The 16,453-nt window shown below is 41.7% G+C and overlaps 1 protein-coding gene across 1 annotated transcript; it reads right to left on the bottom strand.

Moving 5' to 3' along the window:
• Nucleotides 1-14,542: 14,542 nt before the first annotated feature.
• LOC147465572 (uncharacterized) lies at nt 14,543-16,203 on the bottom strand. Its single transcript, XM_086511881.1, has 2 exons — nt 15,560-16,203; nt 14,543-15,457 (listed from the first exon to the last, which is right to left on the bottom strand). Exons 1-2 carry the CDS (start codon nt 16,138-16,140, stop codon nt 14,683-14,685), a joined length of 1,356 nt encoding a protein of 451 aa, XP_086368007.1. The 5' UTR covers nt 16,141-16,203; the 3' UTR covers nt 14,543-14,682.
• Between the last annotated feature and the right edge of the window lie 250 nt (nt 16,204-16,453).

Here is a 16,453-nt window from a genome sequence, read left to right as displayed (position 1 = left end):
CTTTCAACATTTGTATAATTTGATATAGTCTTTTTTATAAAAAACAAAGGTGTGTCAATTTTATGAACACTTGAATGGAGTGCACCCTACTCTAAGGGGACTTCAATGTACTATTGGAGTGCATCCTATTGTAAGGGGACTCTGATGTATTGCTAGAGTGCACCCAAATTTTTGGAGACTCATTTTTTATTTGATTGGGGCCTACGTTGGGTCATATAGTAAAAGAAATTCATTTTTTGTCAATTCATATCGAGGTTGCATTTATTTGTAACTATGAGAGAATTGATGTTTGATGTCAAAATAAAACTTGTAAGTATGGATCAGAGAATTCATGGACTTTAAATATGTGAGAGGGATCTTTTTCTTGGGCACAAATGTTTGCTTCAAGAATTTTTTCATTACATACTTTACGTGAAAGAGTTTTAGAACCTAAAAGACTTTGAAAACAAAACTATGGAATCTAAGTGCATGTATTCTTGAATGGCTTGAAAGTTGATGTATACATGCATGTCGCCTTGATGAAGATTTAGATCTGACAAGATGCAAAGCTAGAATTCTTGGACGTTACCTTTGTCAATTTGGTAATAACATATTTAACTTTCTTTTATTATGGGTGGAAAATATATTATTATGTGCATTTGGAACCTAATTGCTTGACCTTCAAACCAAGATTCCTATGTTATTTTTTCATATACTTTTTTGTAATGAATTAAGATTGTGGATACAAGGTCCACCACTTGTTCAAGCTAGATCTAAGAAAGTATATATACTGAGTCTTCAAACTAGTAAACCAAGGGAAGAGAGAAGCAGGGTCCATCACTTGTCCAAGCTTATCTCTAGACAACATAGAGAGATGTTAGGTCTACTAATTGTCCAATATAGTCATGGAGAAATGATAGAAGGTTGATCCACTTGTCCAACCTATCATCTCTAGTAGAATGGGAGGTTTGGCCTTAAGATTCACCATGTAACCAACGTATACTTCATTGTATTATGAAGAGTAGAAAAGCAAAGCTCCACCACTTGTCTAAGGTAGTTCCAAAATCAACATGGAGAGAAGCAAGATTCACCATTTGTCCAAGATAGGTTCCATTAAAACATGGAAAACCTCATATATGTTGTACATGGAAGCTTTTTTCCAAGGTCCACCACTTGTCCAAGCTAGGATCCATTAAAACATGGATAGAAACAAGGCTCCACAACTCGTCCAACCTTTATAGCTGCAAAGTGTACCAGTAGTCTAAACTAGGCATGGGAAAATAATAGAAGGTCCACCACTTATCCAATATATTATCTCTAATAGCATGGGAGGTTTGGTCTCAAGATTTAGGAATTGGCTAACCTGTATTTCATTGTATTATGATGAATTTGGTTTTAAAGTCAACTACTTATCCAAGCTATAAGTTTATATCTTGAATGGTATTCCTTCCCATCACTTAGAAAACCAATGATATGTTGTACATGGAGAGGTTTGTTACAAGGTCCACCACTTGTCCAAGCTAGTTTCATTGAAACATGGATGAAGACAAGCTCCACCATTTGTTAAATCTAGACTCCATTGAAATCTAGAAAATCCATTCTATGTTGTACATGGGGTTTTTGTTTTAAGGTCCAACACTTGTCCAAGCTAAGATCCATTGAAACATGGAGTAGAGAAACACTCCACCACTTGTCCAAGCTAGGAAACATTGATAGTAGTTGGCTTAGTTTGAAGATCCACCACGTGTCTAAGCTAACTCTATTGAAACATAGAGAGAAGCAAAGGTCCACCAACTGTTCAAGCTAGGCTCCATCGAAACATGGACAGAAGCAAGCTCCACCATTTATCCAAGATAGGCTCCATTGAAACATGGAGAGAATCAAAGGTCCACCATTTCTCCAAGACAAGCTCCATTTGTCCAACCTATAAGGTTATATCTTAAATGGTAATCTTTCTAATCACTTGGAATACCCATGATATGTTTTACATGGGAGTTTTGTTCCAAGATCACCACTTGTCCAAGCTAACTCTATTGAAACATAGAGAGAAGCAAAGGTCCACCACTTGTCCAAGCTAGTCTCCATTGAAACAAGGAGAGAAGCAAGCTCCATCATTTCTCCAAGATAGGCTAGCATGGATAAGTGCACCTTGAAACCAACCTTCCTATGAGGCAATAGAGCATATGCTACATATTTTATGTATGCCCCATGCTTCAAATTAAGAAGTTATAGATTAGAAGTGGACCTTGCTTGAATGTCACATGCAATAAATTAAGGAAAAATAGCCAAGTGGATTGTATTCCTCAATGGATCCTTGCTTTCACAAGTTGTGAACCTTGAGTCACTTTTACATTAACTTGGACAAGTGGTGGACCTAGAAACCAAGCTCTCCATGTTGAGATAAGTTGTAGGTAGGACAGTAGGACATAGACAACGATAATGGATGCAATATACTCGTCTCCTAATAATCCAATTGATTGAAACCATGGTACTTTAGTTGTTTTCATTGTGTATTGTATGTGCATAAAGTGGAATGAGACCTTAAGAAAACTCAAATTTTTGACAAAATCTCTATATTTTGTACATGATATATTGAAATTTGTCCAACCTGGGAATTGGGATTTTCCCACTTTACCTAATATGGTCTTAGAAACTGCTAGATGAGCAAGAGAGCCAAGAGAGAGAAAGAAAAACAAAGGTAGACAGAGATCTAAAGAAAAAGCCTACATCTCTACCGGCCAGCCCACAGCCCTCACCACCGCCCTCACCACCTCCTAGAAGCCCTCAGCCCTCTACAAGAAGATAAAGAGGCTGAAGACAAACCAGAAGAACGGAAAGAGGCCAAGCAAGAGCAGAGCCAGGAGCCGAAGCCAAAGGAAGAGGCTAAGCCTCGAAATGAGCAACAAGACTTGGATGATTCATATCACACAATTTTGGACCTGCTAGCTGCAGGATACACAAAAGAAGAGGCTGCCACAGTCGCATTCGACTTGGCAAGCACGGGGCCTAAAGAACAAATGCAAGGCATCAAGCTAGTGGAACTAAAAGAAATTACCACAGATACAGTGGATCTGCACCCTCCCTCCAACGACTGGTTTTTTGTGATGACGAAGCTAACCGGATTAAGAGGGCAGTCCATGGCTTTAGAAAGTGAGATGGCAGCTCTCAAGGCCACGGAAATAAAGATAAAGCTGGAAGTAGACTCTCTACAAGGACAAAGCTAAAGGCAGAAAGAGAGAGAAGCGGAGCTATAGGCCAGCTTAGCAAGGGCATTGCAAAGATGCTAGGCAATGGAGGAAGAAAATCAAGCAGCAGCACAAAGAATGCAAGGAGTTGAAGAGGAATGTCAGCAACTCAGCAAATCACTGATAGATGCCGAGAGGGAAAGGGATAACCTGACCCTACAGCTAGCTGAGGAATCTAAAGAAGTTGAAGCCATGAGAAACACCAAAGAAAAGGCGGAGATAGATCAAGAATCGAGCCAGGATGAGGTCCTTGAGCTCAAGGACCAGCTCAAAGTGAAAGATCAGACCATCCAGAGACTGCGGGCATCCCCTGCCAGAGTCAGATCTACTAGCTCGACTCACATCACCACGGAAAGTCAACTCTATGAAGAACAGATGCAAGAACTTTAGAAGGAGCTGACTCTAGAGAAAAAGCAAAGATTGATGATGGCAGAAAGGTCTATTGTCATGCAAACAAGAATGGAAGAAGACCAAAACGCCTTGCAAGAGGAAGTAGAAAGTATAAAAAGAAAGCTCGAGGAGGCGGAGAGGATAAACGCCGAATTAAATGACCTCCTCGTGAATATGGGCGAAGAAGCTGAATCAGAAAAACAGAAACTACTAAAGCAACTAGAGGAGCTGAGAGGACAGCAAGCAGGAGAGCAAGAGGGCACAGGGCCAGCAGCCAATGAGGGCATCGATTAAGAAAATGTGGCAGATCCGGTGGACACGCCTATGCAAGAGGAAATCCTAGAAGGATCCTCTCAAGAGCCACAAGATCTAACACAGGAGGAGGAAGAGAAGCTAAGGAAGTCAATTGAGGTGGAAATCAGAGAGACAACAAAGGAAGCCTTGGAGTGGGAGCAGAGGGTTTTCAAGTCTATGACCATTCAAAAGATCGACGCCAGCAACCTCAAGCGCGAATGGCTTCAACCCTCTCTCCCATATCCATTGCTGAAATATGAAGCAGCCACCATCAATAAGCGGATAAGAGAAGAACCGACCGTACCACTCTACAACGCAGATACCTCCCAACCAGAAGGAGTCAGGCTAATTGTTGACTCTCAGTCAAAATGGAGGAAGGCCTGGCTCACAAAGTACCCACAATACCTAATCCACTTGGTAGAGGCACCGAAAAACATCAGAGACAACCTCAACTTTTGTCCTCTACCAAGGATCAGGACGTGGAAAGCCCAGGAGATCTTGAAAAGAAGCCAACCCACTTGGTTGAATTACCCTAAGTTGTCGGGCTTGAAGGCAGGTGAGAGAATAAGTGTCCAATACATGGTGAAAACCCTAACGAGCGCCATCAAATTGTTCACTGGCTCACCTGACCTTACGTTCATCATCATCAAGAAAATCTGGAAAACCCTCTTAGCAGTATTTGAGACATTCAAGCCAGGCCAGGTGACAGACAGTATCTTCTTCTTCCAAGATACTTACAGATGCGCTTATGATCTGTCTGGTCAGCCTTCGAAGGAGGTGATACATGCACTGTATCAAAGGATAATGTTTCTACCATCCTATCACCTCCAGGCCTTTGAAGAAGCGTTCTACACAGGCTTCTTCACCATAAACACTGATATTTTCGGCCTAACAATGATGAACCTGCATGCAAGATACGAGTCACTGATCAAGATGCGTGAAACCATACGATGAAGAAGCAGATCAGCGGCCATGTCGGGGACGACATGAGCAAGGAGGGAGGGAGTGTTAGAAGCTGGACACACCCCACGGAGACTAACTACTCGGAGGATTATCATTTTTTGTAATTATTCATTTATTGAGGAAACCTGATTTTTCACCTTGTAAATATTGGGACTTACAGAAGTTTCCAGATTGTATCCCAGTTTTGATTGATAGATGGAGTAGTTGGTTGATTTTGTAACTTTGGGGTTTGAGAATTGTAAGGTATATATACCACTTTTTGACCGTAATAAAAAACCTTTTGTCATTTTAAAAAACAGTTTTGAAGTCTGTGAGAGAGCGTACTGTGTACGAGAGAGACTGCGGGCTTCATCTTGACGCTACGTGTGCACCGGTGGTCGGAATCGAGTGCGGAGAAGTGCAGCGTGTTGCCCCCGACGAGAGCTACGCGCCGATACCTACATTGTGCGTGTATGGTCCGGTTTTGCGAGCTCCTTCTACGAGCTTCATCTGGTGATTCGGTGAGCATACGTTGTCCGATTTTTCATTGCAGCATATCCACGCATTCACATTGAGTAGAACTACACATTACGCACTTTAGATTTCGGAAATGAAGACCTGCAAATTTCGGCCAGACATCCTACGTGATTTTGCACCGGGTGTTTTGGGTTGGGGTTTTGGTTCATAGACCTTAGGGAGAGCGACCTATTGGTATTAGTAGGGTCTCCTTCAAGTTCTATGGTGTTTCAAGATTGTTTGATGGGTGTTCGACTCTAGACAGCGTTGTAGGAAGTTTCCTCTTATGCACTCTTGAAGGCTGTGACTTAGACAATTGGTAAAGACCTCTGTAGGAATTAGTTAGGAGTCGATCGAGTGTAGGTTGACACCTTATGCTTGCTTCCACGCGCCTGCGGGTCGAGCTTCGTCCTTAGCTGACATTATATGTTAGATGAGTTCTCGTTGTGCTGACGTCCGTCGCGGCGTATCCGTCCAACAGGCACTACAAAATAGGAAAATATCTTTAATCAAATATAAAGATAAAAGCAAGAAAAAAATTTACGATATGGTTTAGGTATATGAGTACTCTATCTTTGGTACGCACCCGGGGGATTCTTTCTATATACAAAACAAGACGCCACCTCGAGCGGATGACTTTGATAAAACCCCTATATACGATTCATATTAGAGAATATGACCCCATTTTCTACGCTTATACGACAATCAATGTAGAAAACTATCATACCACTATCTTACATATAAAATTTAGGTCTCACATGATCTAACTGAGTAAAACTAGTCAAAGAGCATGCAACATAGTGATTGGACACGTACGAAGGAACCATTTCTATTGATAACTAGATGTACCCTCATTGTGTCTTAATTTGACTTTCAAATTATGTACCCCTTCAGCCTACACTCTAGCTACTCGTCCAATTTTGACCCATCTAAAGTACTCAAAAAACATGGTTATAAAGTTGTGTTAGGTTCTCCATGTAAATTTGCATCTATACAAACTCTTTATAGCTTTCATCCCTCAACAAATGAACTATAATCAGAAAACAAGAAATTGATAAAAAGCAGTGTTAGTTCTTGCATGTATCTTTGCAAATACTGACTAACAAGTTCGAGGGAAAACTCTTTTGGGAATCATTTTGAAACACAAAACCTTTCTCTCATTTTTCCCTTTTCTCACCCCCCCCCCCCCCCCCCCCCCCCCTCCCTCCCGGCCCAATATATATGATACCCCCTCCCTTATTTTTAAGCTTGGGAGATAAATTATTGGGGCCTACCCCTAACTTATACGCTTATATAACTTGTAAAAGAACTCCCTTCCCCTGCACTTACGTGGTGTGGTAAGTTTTCCATGGTGAATCCCCCGGGGGTATGCAGCCTCGTGTATACTCGCATTCTTTGTTGGTGATGTCTTCTCCTTGCGCTTTCACTTCGATCATTCTCTCATGAATCCACTCCGCGCTAATGAGATCTAGGAAACATGCAAGGTGTCTAGGCACTGGGGGTGCCCTCCTTCCTCCATGTGCTTGTTTCCATGCTTCTCTCTTGTAAACGCCTTGCCTTTGCCATTGTCCACAATTCCACCCACTTGGTCATAATCTTTGCATTGATACTACAATAGTTATTGACCACTTGGGATAGATTCATATCCATATTAAGTAGTTTTCCCTTTTTACTTTTGACAAGTGTGAAGTCACCCTTGCATCTTCCTCGTCTGACCACATGCGAGGCATTGAAGGATCAACTTGTGTCAAATACTCTGAGATGTAAACAAATGCCTCTTGCACGATCCACCCTTTGGCCATACATGCCTCTAGTTGAGACAGTAGCCGCACAAAATCTTTGAGACTCTTTAAAAACCTCTATAAGAAGAACATCCATCGTGCATGCACTGCTCCACATATACCAATCTCCTCCACCACGTGAACCAAGAGGTGGATTTGACTAAGAAGGATGGATCGAGGAAATGCATCCTCAATAGCACACACAGTTTCTGTTGCAAGTGTTTGAGCAGCAAGGATAGCATCTATTTTAATTTCCTTGGAGCTCATAAATTTGCAAGAAAACACACAAGGATACACTAAGTGCTAGTTGAAATTATTGTGTACATAAAAAAAGTGTAGTTGAGTGGAGTCTTGTGGTGTCTTGTGTTGTTGAGTGGAGTCTTGTGGTGTACCTTACTAGCTCTCCAAGTTTGAAAATAGCATCCCTGACTTTCTTGTCCCGACATATATACATACTCACCAGAAGAATGAACTACAATGTAAATTAGGGGAAGAAAAAGTGAGAGAAAGTCATACACACAAACTATATATAGAATAGGGAGAGGGATGTTACCTGAATCATCTTGTGCCAATAATGGGACTTCATCCCATACAATTGAAGGCTTCCACCTTTCTTCGCTTTTATGAAAACTCCATTTAGCAACATCATGTATCCTGTTGGTGTGCGAATAGAAGCAATGGTACCCTTTGCTTTGTCTAATTCTTCTTTGGCAAGCACCCATGGTGCTTTAGGAAGCACAATCTTTCCATTGGGGGCACGGTGTGGAGTAGCAGAGGCGGGGAGACGTTTCAAAAGACTCAAATCTCCCCTCGCACCCAAAGAGTCCTTCTTTTGCCAATAATGTGGTCCATAATGTTTGGGATACATTCTTGAATATGTGCATGTAATCCAAGAGGTGTTGTATTTTTAAGTCCTTCCAATATGGAAGCCTTTAAAAATATGGAATACCTTGACATACTTTAGGAGGAGGGCACAGAGCCGGATTGTTGTTGTAGTGCTCTTCCCAAATGGTTGCCCAATCTGCCATCGTGAGCTTTAGAGGGTCTTCCCATTTGTTGGATCCTTGTGCTTGCTATGCCCTTGGGGTAAGAAACGATGGTTGTTTGGATAGATTACCTTGCGTAAGGCATCGGGCCTCTCTGTCACCAATAATGGTCCACAAGTAGGACATGCATTGTGACCCGATGTGGACAACCCTGCCTACATATTGTATCATTAGAGAGAGTCAAAACTAAAGGGGGAGAGAGAGAGAGAGAGAGAGAGAGAGAGAGAGAGAGAGGAAAAGGGAGATACCAAAAATCTCTGCAAGCCCAAGATAGTCGTGCATAGTTCACATAAGGATTCCCCTCACAACGGCGTTGCGGTCATTGATCCACTCATGGATTACCGCAACGTGCCTTTGGTTTTACCACGGTTGAGACTGTGATGATATCTAAAGAGGTGCCACTTGACCTTTGGCACTACTAGCCTCTACTTAGGTCTACTAGTATATACATGTATCTACGTTCTTGTGTGCTAATATACTTGTGTACATATTTAAAGATGAGTGAGTAAGAGGGAAAGCTAAATCTCATATTGCTCTTTGTAATGTAGATGTCATACGAGAGACCACCTGGTGGGAGGCAGCCACTTGGATCTTCTTTTGGTTGGTTCATATCCAAGTGGGCTCCCACCCGAGGTGGACATCACCTCTAGTGGACCCGAGTCTTGAGGTGGTGAGAACAAGCAAAGAAATAAAGATAAACCATGAGTGTCATAGGTTTATTTTTTTTATTTGTAGGCATGGCCATCCTACACCTACTCTACTCAAGTTCCTCCATCGGTCGTAGATCCAGAACTACAACGGACGCTCTCTATACGGGACCAGTACCTCCGTTCGACAGAGGGATTGTTTGGCCGCTACACTCTGCAACAACTTACGATCTACGATTTTTCTCTACAGTCTACACCTTGGGGGAGTTAGGGAGGGACTCCTTACCTCCAGAGCCTCGCATCGAAGGCACCTCAGTCTACGACCTCTTCTTATGATCCTACTCCCCTTTCATCATAGGGTCCCACTCCCATGGCATCACAGGGTCCTACGCCACTCATTCCACTCCTGCTTTGTTAGAACACCGTCGCCAAAATTCCTCTAGCGGTGCGTGTCGACGCTCGTCTCAAGGCAGCGAGCGTCGGGAGAGACAAAGCGACGGTGGATCTTGTGGCTTCATGTGTTTTGGTAGTGGTAGGGGAACGGAGTCCCCTATTTCAAAGTGTGTCGCCCCTGATGTAGAGGACGAGGATACTGATGCACCCATGCCAAACATGCATGGGCGCTACTACAAGGTAAAATATGGCGAGGAGGTGGACTTCGGTAAAGCACAGGGTAGGGCATTTCGATCTCATCTTCAAATTCTTATATATTAAATGCCTAAGAATTGTTTTGTAAAGTTTAGAGACCAACTATCCGATCATGCACGCTACATTGAGGATGCGCTTGCATGCTAGATTTCCAAATGTCCCCGATCAAGGTTTTTCACAACTATGGTTGGAGGGATACATAAAAACATTTTTAAAAAACAAGAAGTCCAATGTACGACGCGCAGCAACCAACCAGGTTAGAGATCCAGATAGGAGCTATCGCGGTGACAACATGGCACGCGTGGAGTGGGAGTGGTAAATCCAAGAAAAGAGCGATCGGACTGCAACGAGCTCATCCTACAGACAACAACGCGAAGCTCGCATCAAGCAAGCACCCACGCACTATGGCTTAGGAGGCAAGGCAGCCTAGAAGGATAAATATGTAAAATTGATTAAATTATAACTTAAATCGGTGATTATAAAGATTGTAGTTGATGATTCGTTATTATTATTGCTAACTTAGGAAAATATCACTCTTACTCGACCAACCAGAGAGATGGTCAAGTATCAGGAGCGCCATACAAAATTTGATACTTGGCGATGGTTGTTCAAGAACAACCACATCTCTTACGAGAAATTCAACATAGCAGTTGGATCACTACAAGCGGTAAGTTTAAACAAGTAATTTCGTATCAATTGTTTTGATCTGTTGATAATTGTTTTATTTGGTTTGGGTTTATATAGAGTCAAGGTGATCAAATGTACGTGCCTCTGGACGATGATGAGAACGAGGAGGATTAGATAGAAAAATAATTGTCCAAACTTTCGTAAAGTCCCAATGTGGCACAATGTTTACATTTTATTTGTAACTTTTTTAAATAGTTGATCTTTTGCACATTAAATTGTCAAGATAAAGTAAATTCAATTTCAATTCTTTAGTTTTGTTTGTATACTCTTTCAAAAAAAATTTGATGTTTTATTGTTTTATGCAGATAAAAAATAAAGGTGCTTATTTGGGCCACCCAATTTTGGGTGGCCCAAATGAGCACCTTTATTTTTGAATGGCCGTTGAGCGGCAATTAGCGCGGTAATAACAACGGCAACAGACGCGGTAATAGAAGCAAAAATATTACTTTTGCTATTACCGTGCTTATTGCTTCCAAACCACTACCGTGTTTTGCGCCGTGGTTATTGCCGCGCATACAAATTTTTCTCTCTCCATTTTCCTTTGTTTTCTCGCGACAATGTTAGCGGTTATAGATTGCTCCTCTTATAGTGTTAGACGAGGAATTTAAAGTTTCTCTTTTGTCATTGTCCTATTTCTCTGTGCACTCTATTTCACCCTCCACTCTCTCCTCTCTCTCTCTCTCTCTCTCTCTCTCTCTTTTCCTTCTTGCAATGCGGTGTACACATATAATCACCCTTCACTTGGTCATTTTCTTGAGTATTCTTTCATTCACACAACACATTCAGGGGTAGCAATAGTAGCTATATACCTTTGAATACAGTCTGTCTCATCGATTAAACTCCATGTTAGGTTCGATACTGAGAGGGTACAAAAATGTATAGATAATGTCATGCATTCGTTTAGTCCAGTTCCTTGGGAACTATTCTTTGATCGATTCCAGAGGTCCACTATTCATAACCATACCGCAATTCTTGGCTGACTTTGTCAGTATACATGCTACAGAAGGATGGCACACAATGAAAAAAATTCTCAATAATTCCCCTTACTTCATTGATTATTTTAAATTTAGAAATTCTAGTATTCACCATAACGTGCAGATGCCTATGACTAACCGCTCACTCACACAAGAATGGTATGACCCGCATGCAACAGAGGACATGTTTGCATTTATAGTTCGAAGAGACAAATAAAATACTTATGTAGCTTGACAAAACAATGTTCTCTGCCTTGCATACTTGGACGAGACTCCTACTCAATGACGAGGTTAGTAGTCCAAGTTAATTTTTCCATTTCTCTACACTACCATCTACTATATGTAAACAAAGTCCAAGTTAATTTTTCCATTTCTCTACACTACCATCTACTATATGTAAACAAAGTGTTTCTAATTCACAATAACACGTCAATTCTAAAGCACATCCACACATCAATATTAAACCATATCAGCAAATTTCTTTGGCAAGGCCAACCAAGCAAGGCTAGTTAAACCTTCAAAAGCTATAAGGAGAAATCTAAATCAAAAGGTTATGGGGGACTTATCAAGAATAAATTAAACCATTCTACTTGGGTTGCTTCATGGAGGGTGGAGTATGGGAAATCAAGGGTAGAATGTATGGGAATGAGAAGGTGAGCCTAGGAGTGTGTGTAGGAAGGGAGAAATCATGAGGGGCATGACCTAGCAATCATAGGCACCGACATGGAGTAATGGGCGACAATTTGTGAGAGCAACACCCATTGAGGAGGGTGAAGTTCTTAGTGGAGAGCACTCAAGCAATTGAAGAGGGCAGCGCGAGTTGACAAAGGGCAAGTACGTAAGCAGAGGAGTGTGTGTCGGAAGGGAGCAATCATGAGGGGCATAATGGGCAAGAACTGAAAATTTGAGAGAGTAGACTAGAGAGGTTGGTAGGTACGATTGGGGGCAGGGGACCCTCGGCCCCCCCACCGGGCCGGCGGTCCCCTGCCCCCAATCGTACCTACCTAGGTATGCAATGCTTCCCTCGCAAAAACTCATGATGTTGAGGTAAGTCACAATGTGGGAATTATTGTGAGAATTTGCCCAAAACTTCTTGTGCATTGAGGTGGGTGAAGTTCTTAGTGGAGAGCACTCAAGCACTTCAAGAGGGCATTGCAAGTCGGCAAAGACAAGTACGTAAGCCAATGCTGTACCAATTGAGCTTCGAGGGGGGCAATTATAGAGCCTTACACGGGTGGGGTGGTAGGCCATCATCAAGGATGAGGTCCTCAGTTAAGACAACGCTCATACAAGAGTAGAGAGTAGTGCTTGAAGTGCATGAGAGGGTTATAAGAAAATGGAGGAGACTACATGATCTGGCAACAATGGATGGAAGGGAAATTGAGAAGTGGCAATTGACAAAAGGGACATTGTCAAAGTCAGAGTGATTGAAAGGAATATACAGTGAAGAAGATGTGTTACCGATGATCGAGAGGGAACATATGAGACACAAAGCATCAATACAGAGAGGGTGTTGTGTTATATGAATGGGCCACGTCAATTAGGGACGGATGTATCATGTAGGGTGTGAGGTAGCAAGGAGAGTGAGAAGCACTTGCAAGAAAGATGAATGGATTATGGAAACAAGCAAAGAGGCAAAATAGCTACTATCTTTGTTAGCTGTCTTCTAAAAAACACATGATGTTCATATCTTGTGAAGCCTTGTTATAGAAAAATCTCTTTTTTTCTTTTAGACATTCACCGACCTATTTTGTATGAGCTTTCTTTTGAGAGTAAGCATTATCAAAATCATGTAATGATAGCCTTTTTTAGAGTTTGAAGCTTGGTAGCTGCATGTAGAGAGGTCCATAAAACTAAAATCTATCTTGTCTTCATAAATTGGTCTTCCAAAGTAAAGTAATCATGAGGTTCTCTACTTTCATTTCAACTTTAGGTTCAGAAAAGTGGAAAAAAAGAATGAAAGTGAGGCATACAAGAGTGTTTGAGAGTGAATTTATGAGCGCAGAGCTATAGAGAGGTATTTGGTAAGGTGACTGAGAGAGGTATTCTTATCCCTATTAACATGATCCCAAGGCCTAGGATCTTGTAAAACAAATTAAGGAAGTGTCATTTGTGGTCAGAAAAGACGGTCCTATGCATTTATGAAAAAGAGCTTTCATCTGTTTAACATGCCTTCGAAAATTCCCTTCATCATTCAAACAGATCACCCGAGTCTCAAGTATTCCATGGTGCAGTCTAAGCTATCCGTCAATGCCTTACACATCAAAGGATTATGTTCAGGGAAGCAAATTTGGTTTACTAGAATCACTTCTTATTGTTGATTCTCCATGGGAGAGTATATAGCCATTTGTTTTATCTTTGGGCTTCAAAAGTCAATTCATGGGAATCCAATAATCTAGATTCTAGTTGGTACATCTAGTAAGAAAGCTCAATTTATTCTTATCATAATATAATCAAAGCACATGATATGGAAATCTAGTTTACCTCTCAATTTATTAAGTATCATGGTTTGCATGCAACCACTATTCTGGATAGAGATCCCAAATGACCAATAATCTCTTGAAGGGATTACTCTTGAGAGCTTAAAAACCAAGCCAATATTTGAGGCCGAATGATGTCATTCTTTTAGAGTGCAAGAGAATTTTATTGTTTAAAGCATTGGATTTATCGAACAGGTTACTAATGCTCTTGTCAATGGCCACATAAAGGTCTTCAATACTACAATTCTTGGTTCCATTTGGTACCCTTTGGTGATCCCCCAAGTCCATTTTAGAACTAGTGAAAAGAACGATAATTCAATTTAACTTGACAAAAAATGGGCATAATAAATCAAAATAATCAAGGAGAATTGCTAAAATAAAACGTCTCTTTAATGTAAAGTTGAGTTGATAATAAAGTAACCATAAAACTACAAATCTTACAAACAACGCATTGGGCACTAAACAATCATGAGCTTCACGCTATTAGGCAAAGAGGGACAAAAGGAAAAAATGTATCACTTTATTCCTTAACTACTCCAAGACCTTAGCAAAGGAGCAACACAATAGGTAACATATCAAACAACCAAGATAAAGCTCAACTCTTGAAGTACTCAATTATGCACTAACCATAGCTATCTTGCTTGTCCAAACTCGGAGGTTAAACACATGTCTAATTTTGCCATGAATAATAGGAGAACATGGTGTAGTTAACATTCCTACACATGTATTAGTGCCAAGAACAGATGCAAGTAGTGCCAAATTAAAAAGAGCTTCTTGAAAGTCCTTAAAGAGTAATTAGTGTGCAACAAAATCGCAACTGATTACTTGCCACCAAAAGCTATCCTTTTCACCACTTAGCAACAATTATAAAATAAGCAGAAGGATATCCAACAGCCACTTAGAAAGCAAAATCAACCAAAATTATGACTTAATCATACATATGCCATATCAATTCTTTAAATGGAAGATACAATGTTTATCACACTTCGTGATCAAGTGACAAATTATAGCGGTCTGTACAAAATCAAGGCTCTTCCATTTTCTTGAAAAAAATCAAAGCAACAAACCCCTCGAAGTAGGGAAAAACGAGAAGAGGCCCACAAAATCTATTGTCTCCTTGAAAGAGGGCATGTAAAACCATGAATCGGTTACTAGGTTATAAACGAGTGGGTACATGTATCTTCCTTGGGTACCGATATGAGGTGCTTGCTTGCTATGGAAACAAGAAGTCATGCAAATCAATCTGCTATCATAAATAAAATGTGGTTTAAATCCTGAAGTGAGAATGTCATTATGAACCTCTGCAAATGTTGGAGGAGCTCTAGCTACTTCTACCCATTTGTAACCACCCCTACTTGTATCTTGCTCTAACTCCCACACACCAAAGCCATGAACAGTTCGTTTAGTGATAAAGGGAAGATTCACTCTTTCTTCCGTGAAAAGAGCCATAGCCATTAGAATCCTTCTCCCTTCAAATTTTGCAATAGTGGGAGAATCATCAGGTCTCGATGGCGTTGGAAATTGTACTTGTATACTGATCCATTCATCTGTTTCTAAACAGTATGCAAAGAGTGCATCCAACGAATGAAGCGAAAGAAAGAAGTCACCCTTGAATATGTCTTTGTTGTCGAACAACTCATATGGATGAGGCAGTAGCTCCCCATGTAAATTAGTGTGATGAGGAATACAACCCACTGCCTTCCATGTAGCCGGATACTTGGAGTTATATACGAGGAGAGACATATCCTCTTTTATGTGCATCACCACATAATAATGCCCACCATCCTCATAATTAGGAAGGACATGGTGACTGGAATCTTTCAGACATCTATAAGAGTGGCACCAAGCTTGAGCCCTTGCATTGAAAAATGGGTGCTCTAGACAGAAGGAGGATTGGACAACATTGGAAGAAGAGGGAGACGGCAAGTACCTGTATGTTCCAGCAAGGAAATCGAGGATTCGGATGATCGGTGGTGGCAGCAGGTCGGAGCGGTGCATCGTGGGAGGGTAGAGTACATCCACCACAACACCGGCAGTATTGCCTCCGCCGGCCAATGCCCGAATGCAGCATTCTTCATGCAGTTCCCCGATCTCATGGCTCTGCCCGCGATTGAACCACTGCAATGGAAATTCAAACCAATAACCGGTGTTGCTGATGCGGGAATCTTCAACAAAGTACGCTGTCAAATGAGTGGACAGAGGGCCTTGCAATAGAGATGGGGTCTGAGGCCGCCAATGTACATGGATATGCGCGGGAGGATACGATGAAGGAGGGGGAACCATGACAAAGCAGCAGGAGGAGTTATATCGTTGGGACCAAGCATGGAGAAAACGGGGAGAGCGGAGCAGATCGTTCCAAGCGCGGCAAACAAGGCGTAGGCAGAAGATCTGGCGACCTAATGGAATACGTACAAGTATGTCTAGTGCTAAATCCGAAGGTAGGGAAAAGTCGCCGAAGAATGCAACGCACCTCTGCATCAGCTCCTCTTCTTCCTCGTCGTCCTTCTCCATCTTGAGCAGAAGTTGACCCGATGCTGCTGCGCAACTATAATAATGTAGAGCAGATCCATCCACTCTATATATATCACAAGAAGATTTAGAAATTTTCTCATGTACGAAGACAGTCTTTTCCAATGTTTTTCATACAATGAACAACATCATGAGCTTATGCTCGAGAGGCACCGCATACCTAGCTAGGTACGATTGGAGCTAGGTACGATTGGGGGCAGGGACCGCCGGCCTGGTAGGGGGGCCGTAGGTACAATTGGTCCCCTGCCTCCCCACATGGCCGGCGGTCCCCTGCCCCCAATCGTACCTAGCTAGG

Source organism: Adiantum capillus-veneris, chromosome 1, assembly GCF_014529385.1.
Source record: "Adiantum capillus-veneris isolate H3 chromosome 1, ASM1452938v2, whole genome shotgun sequence".
Lineage (NCBI taxonomy): Eukaryota > Viridiplantae > Streptophyta > Polypodiopsida > Polypodiales > Pteridaceae > Adiantum > Adiantum capillus-veneris.
This window is presented reverse-complemented; position numbering and strand designations above follow the sequence as displayed.

Coding starts and splice junctions, on each gene's coding strand:
- LOC147465572 (XM_086511881.1), bottom strand. CDS start 16,140: ATGGAGAAGGACGACGAGGAAGAAGAGGAGCTGATGCAGAGGTGCGTT. Junction 15,458..15,559: donor TTCCTTGCTGGAACATACAG/GTACTTGCCGTC, acceptor CCACTCTTATAG/ATGTCTGAAAGATTCCAGTC.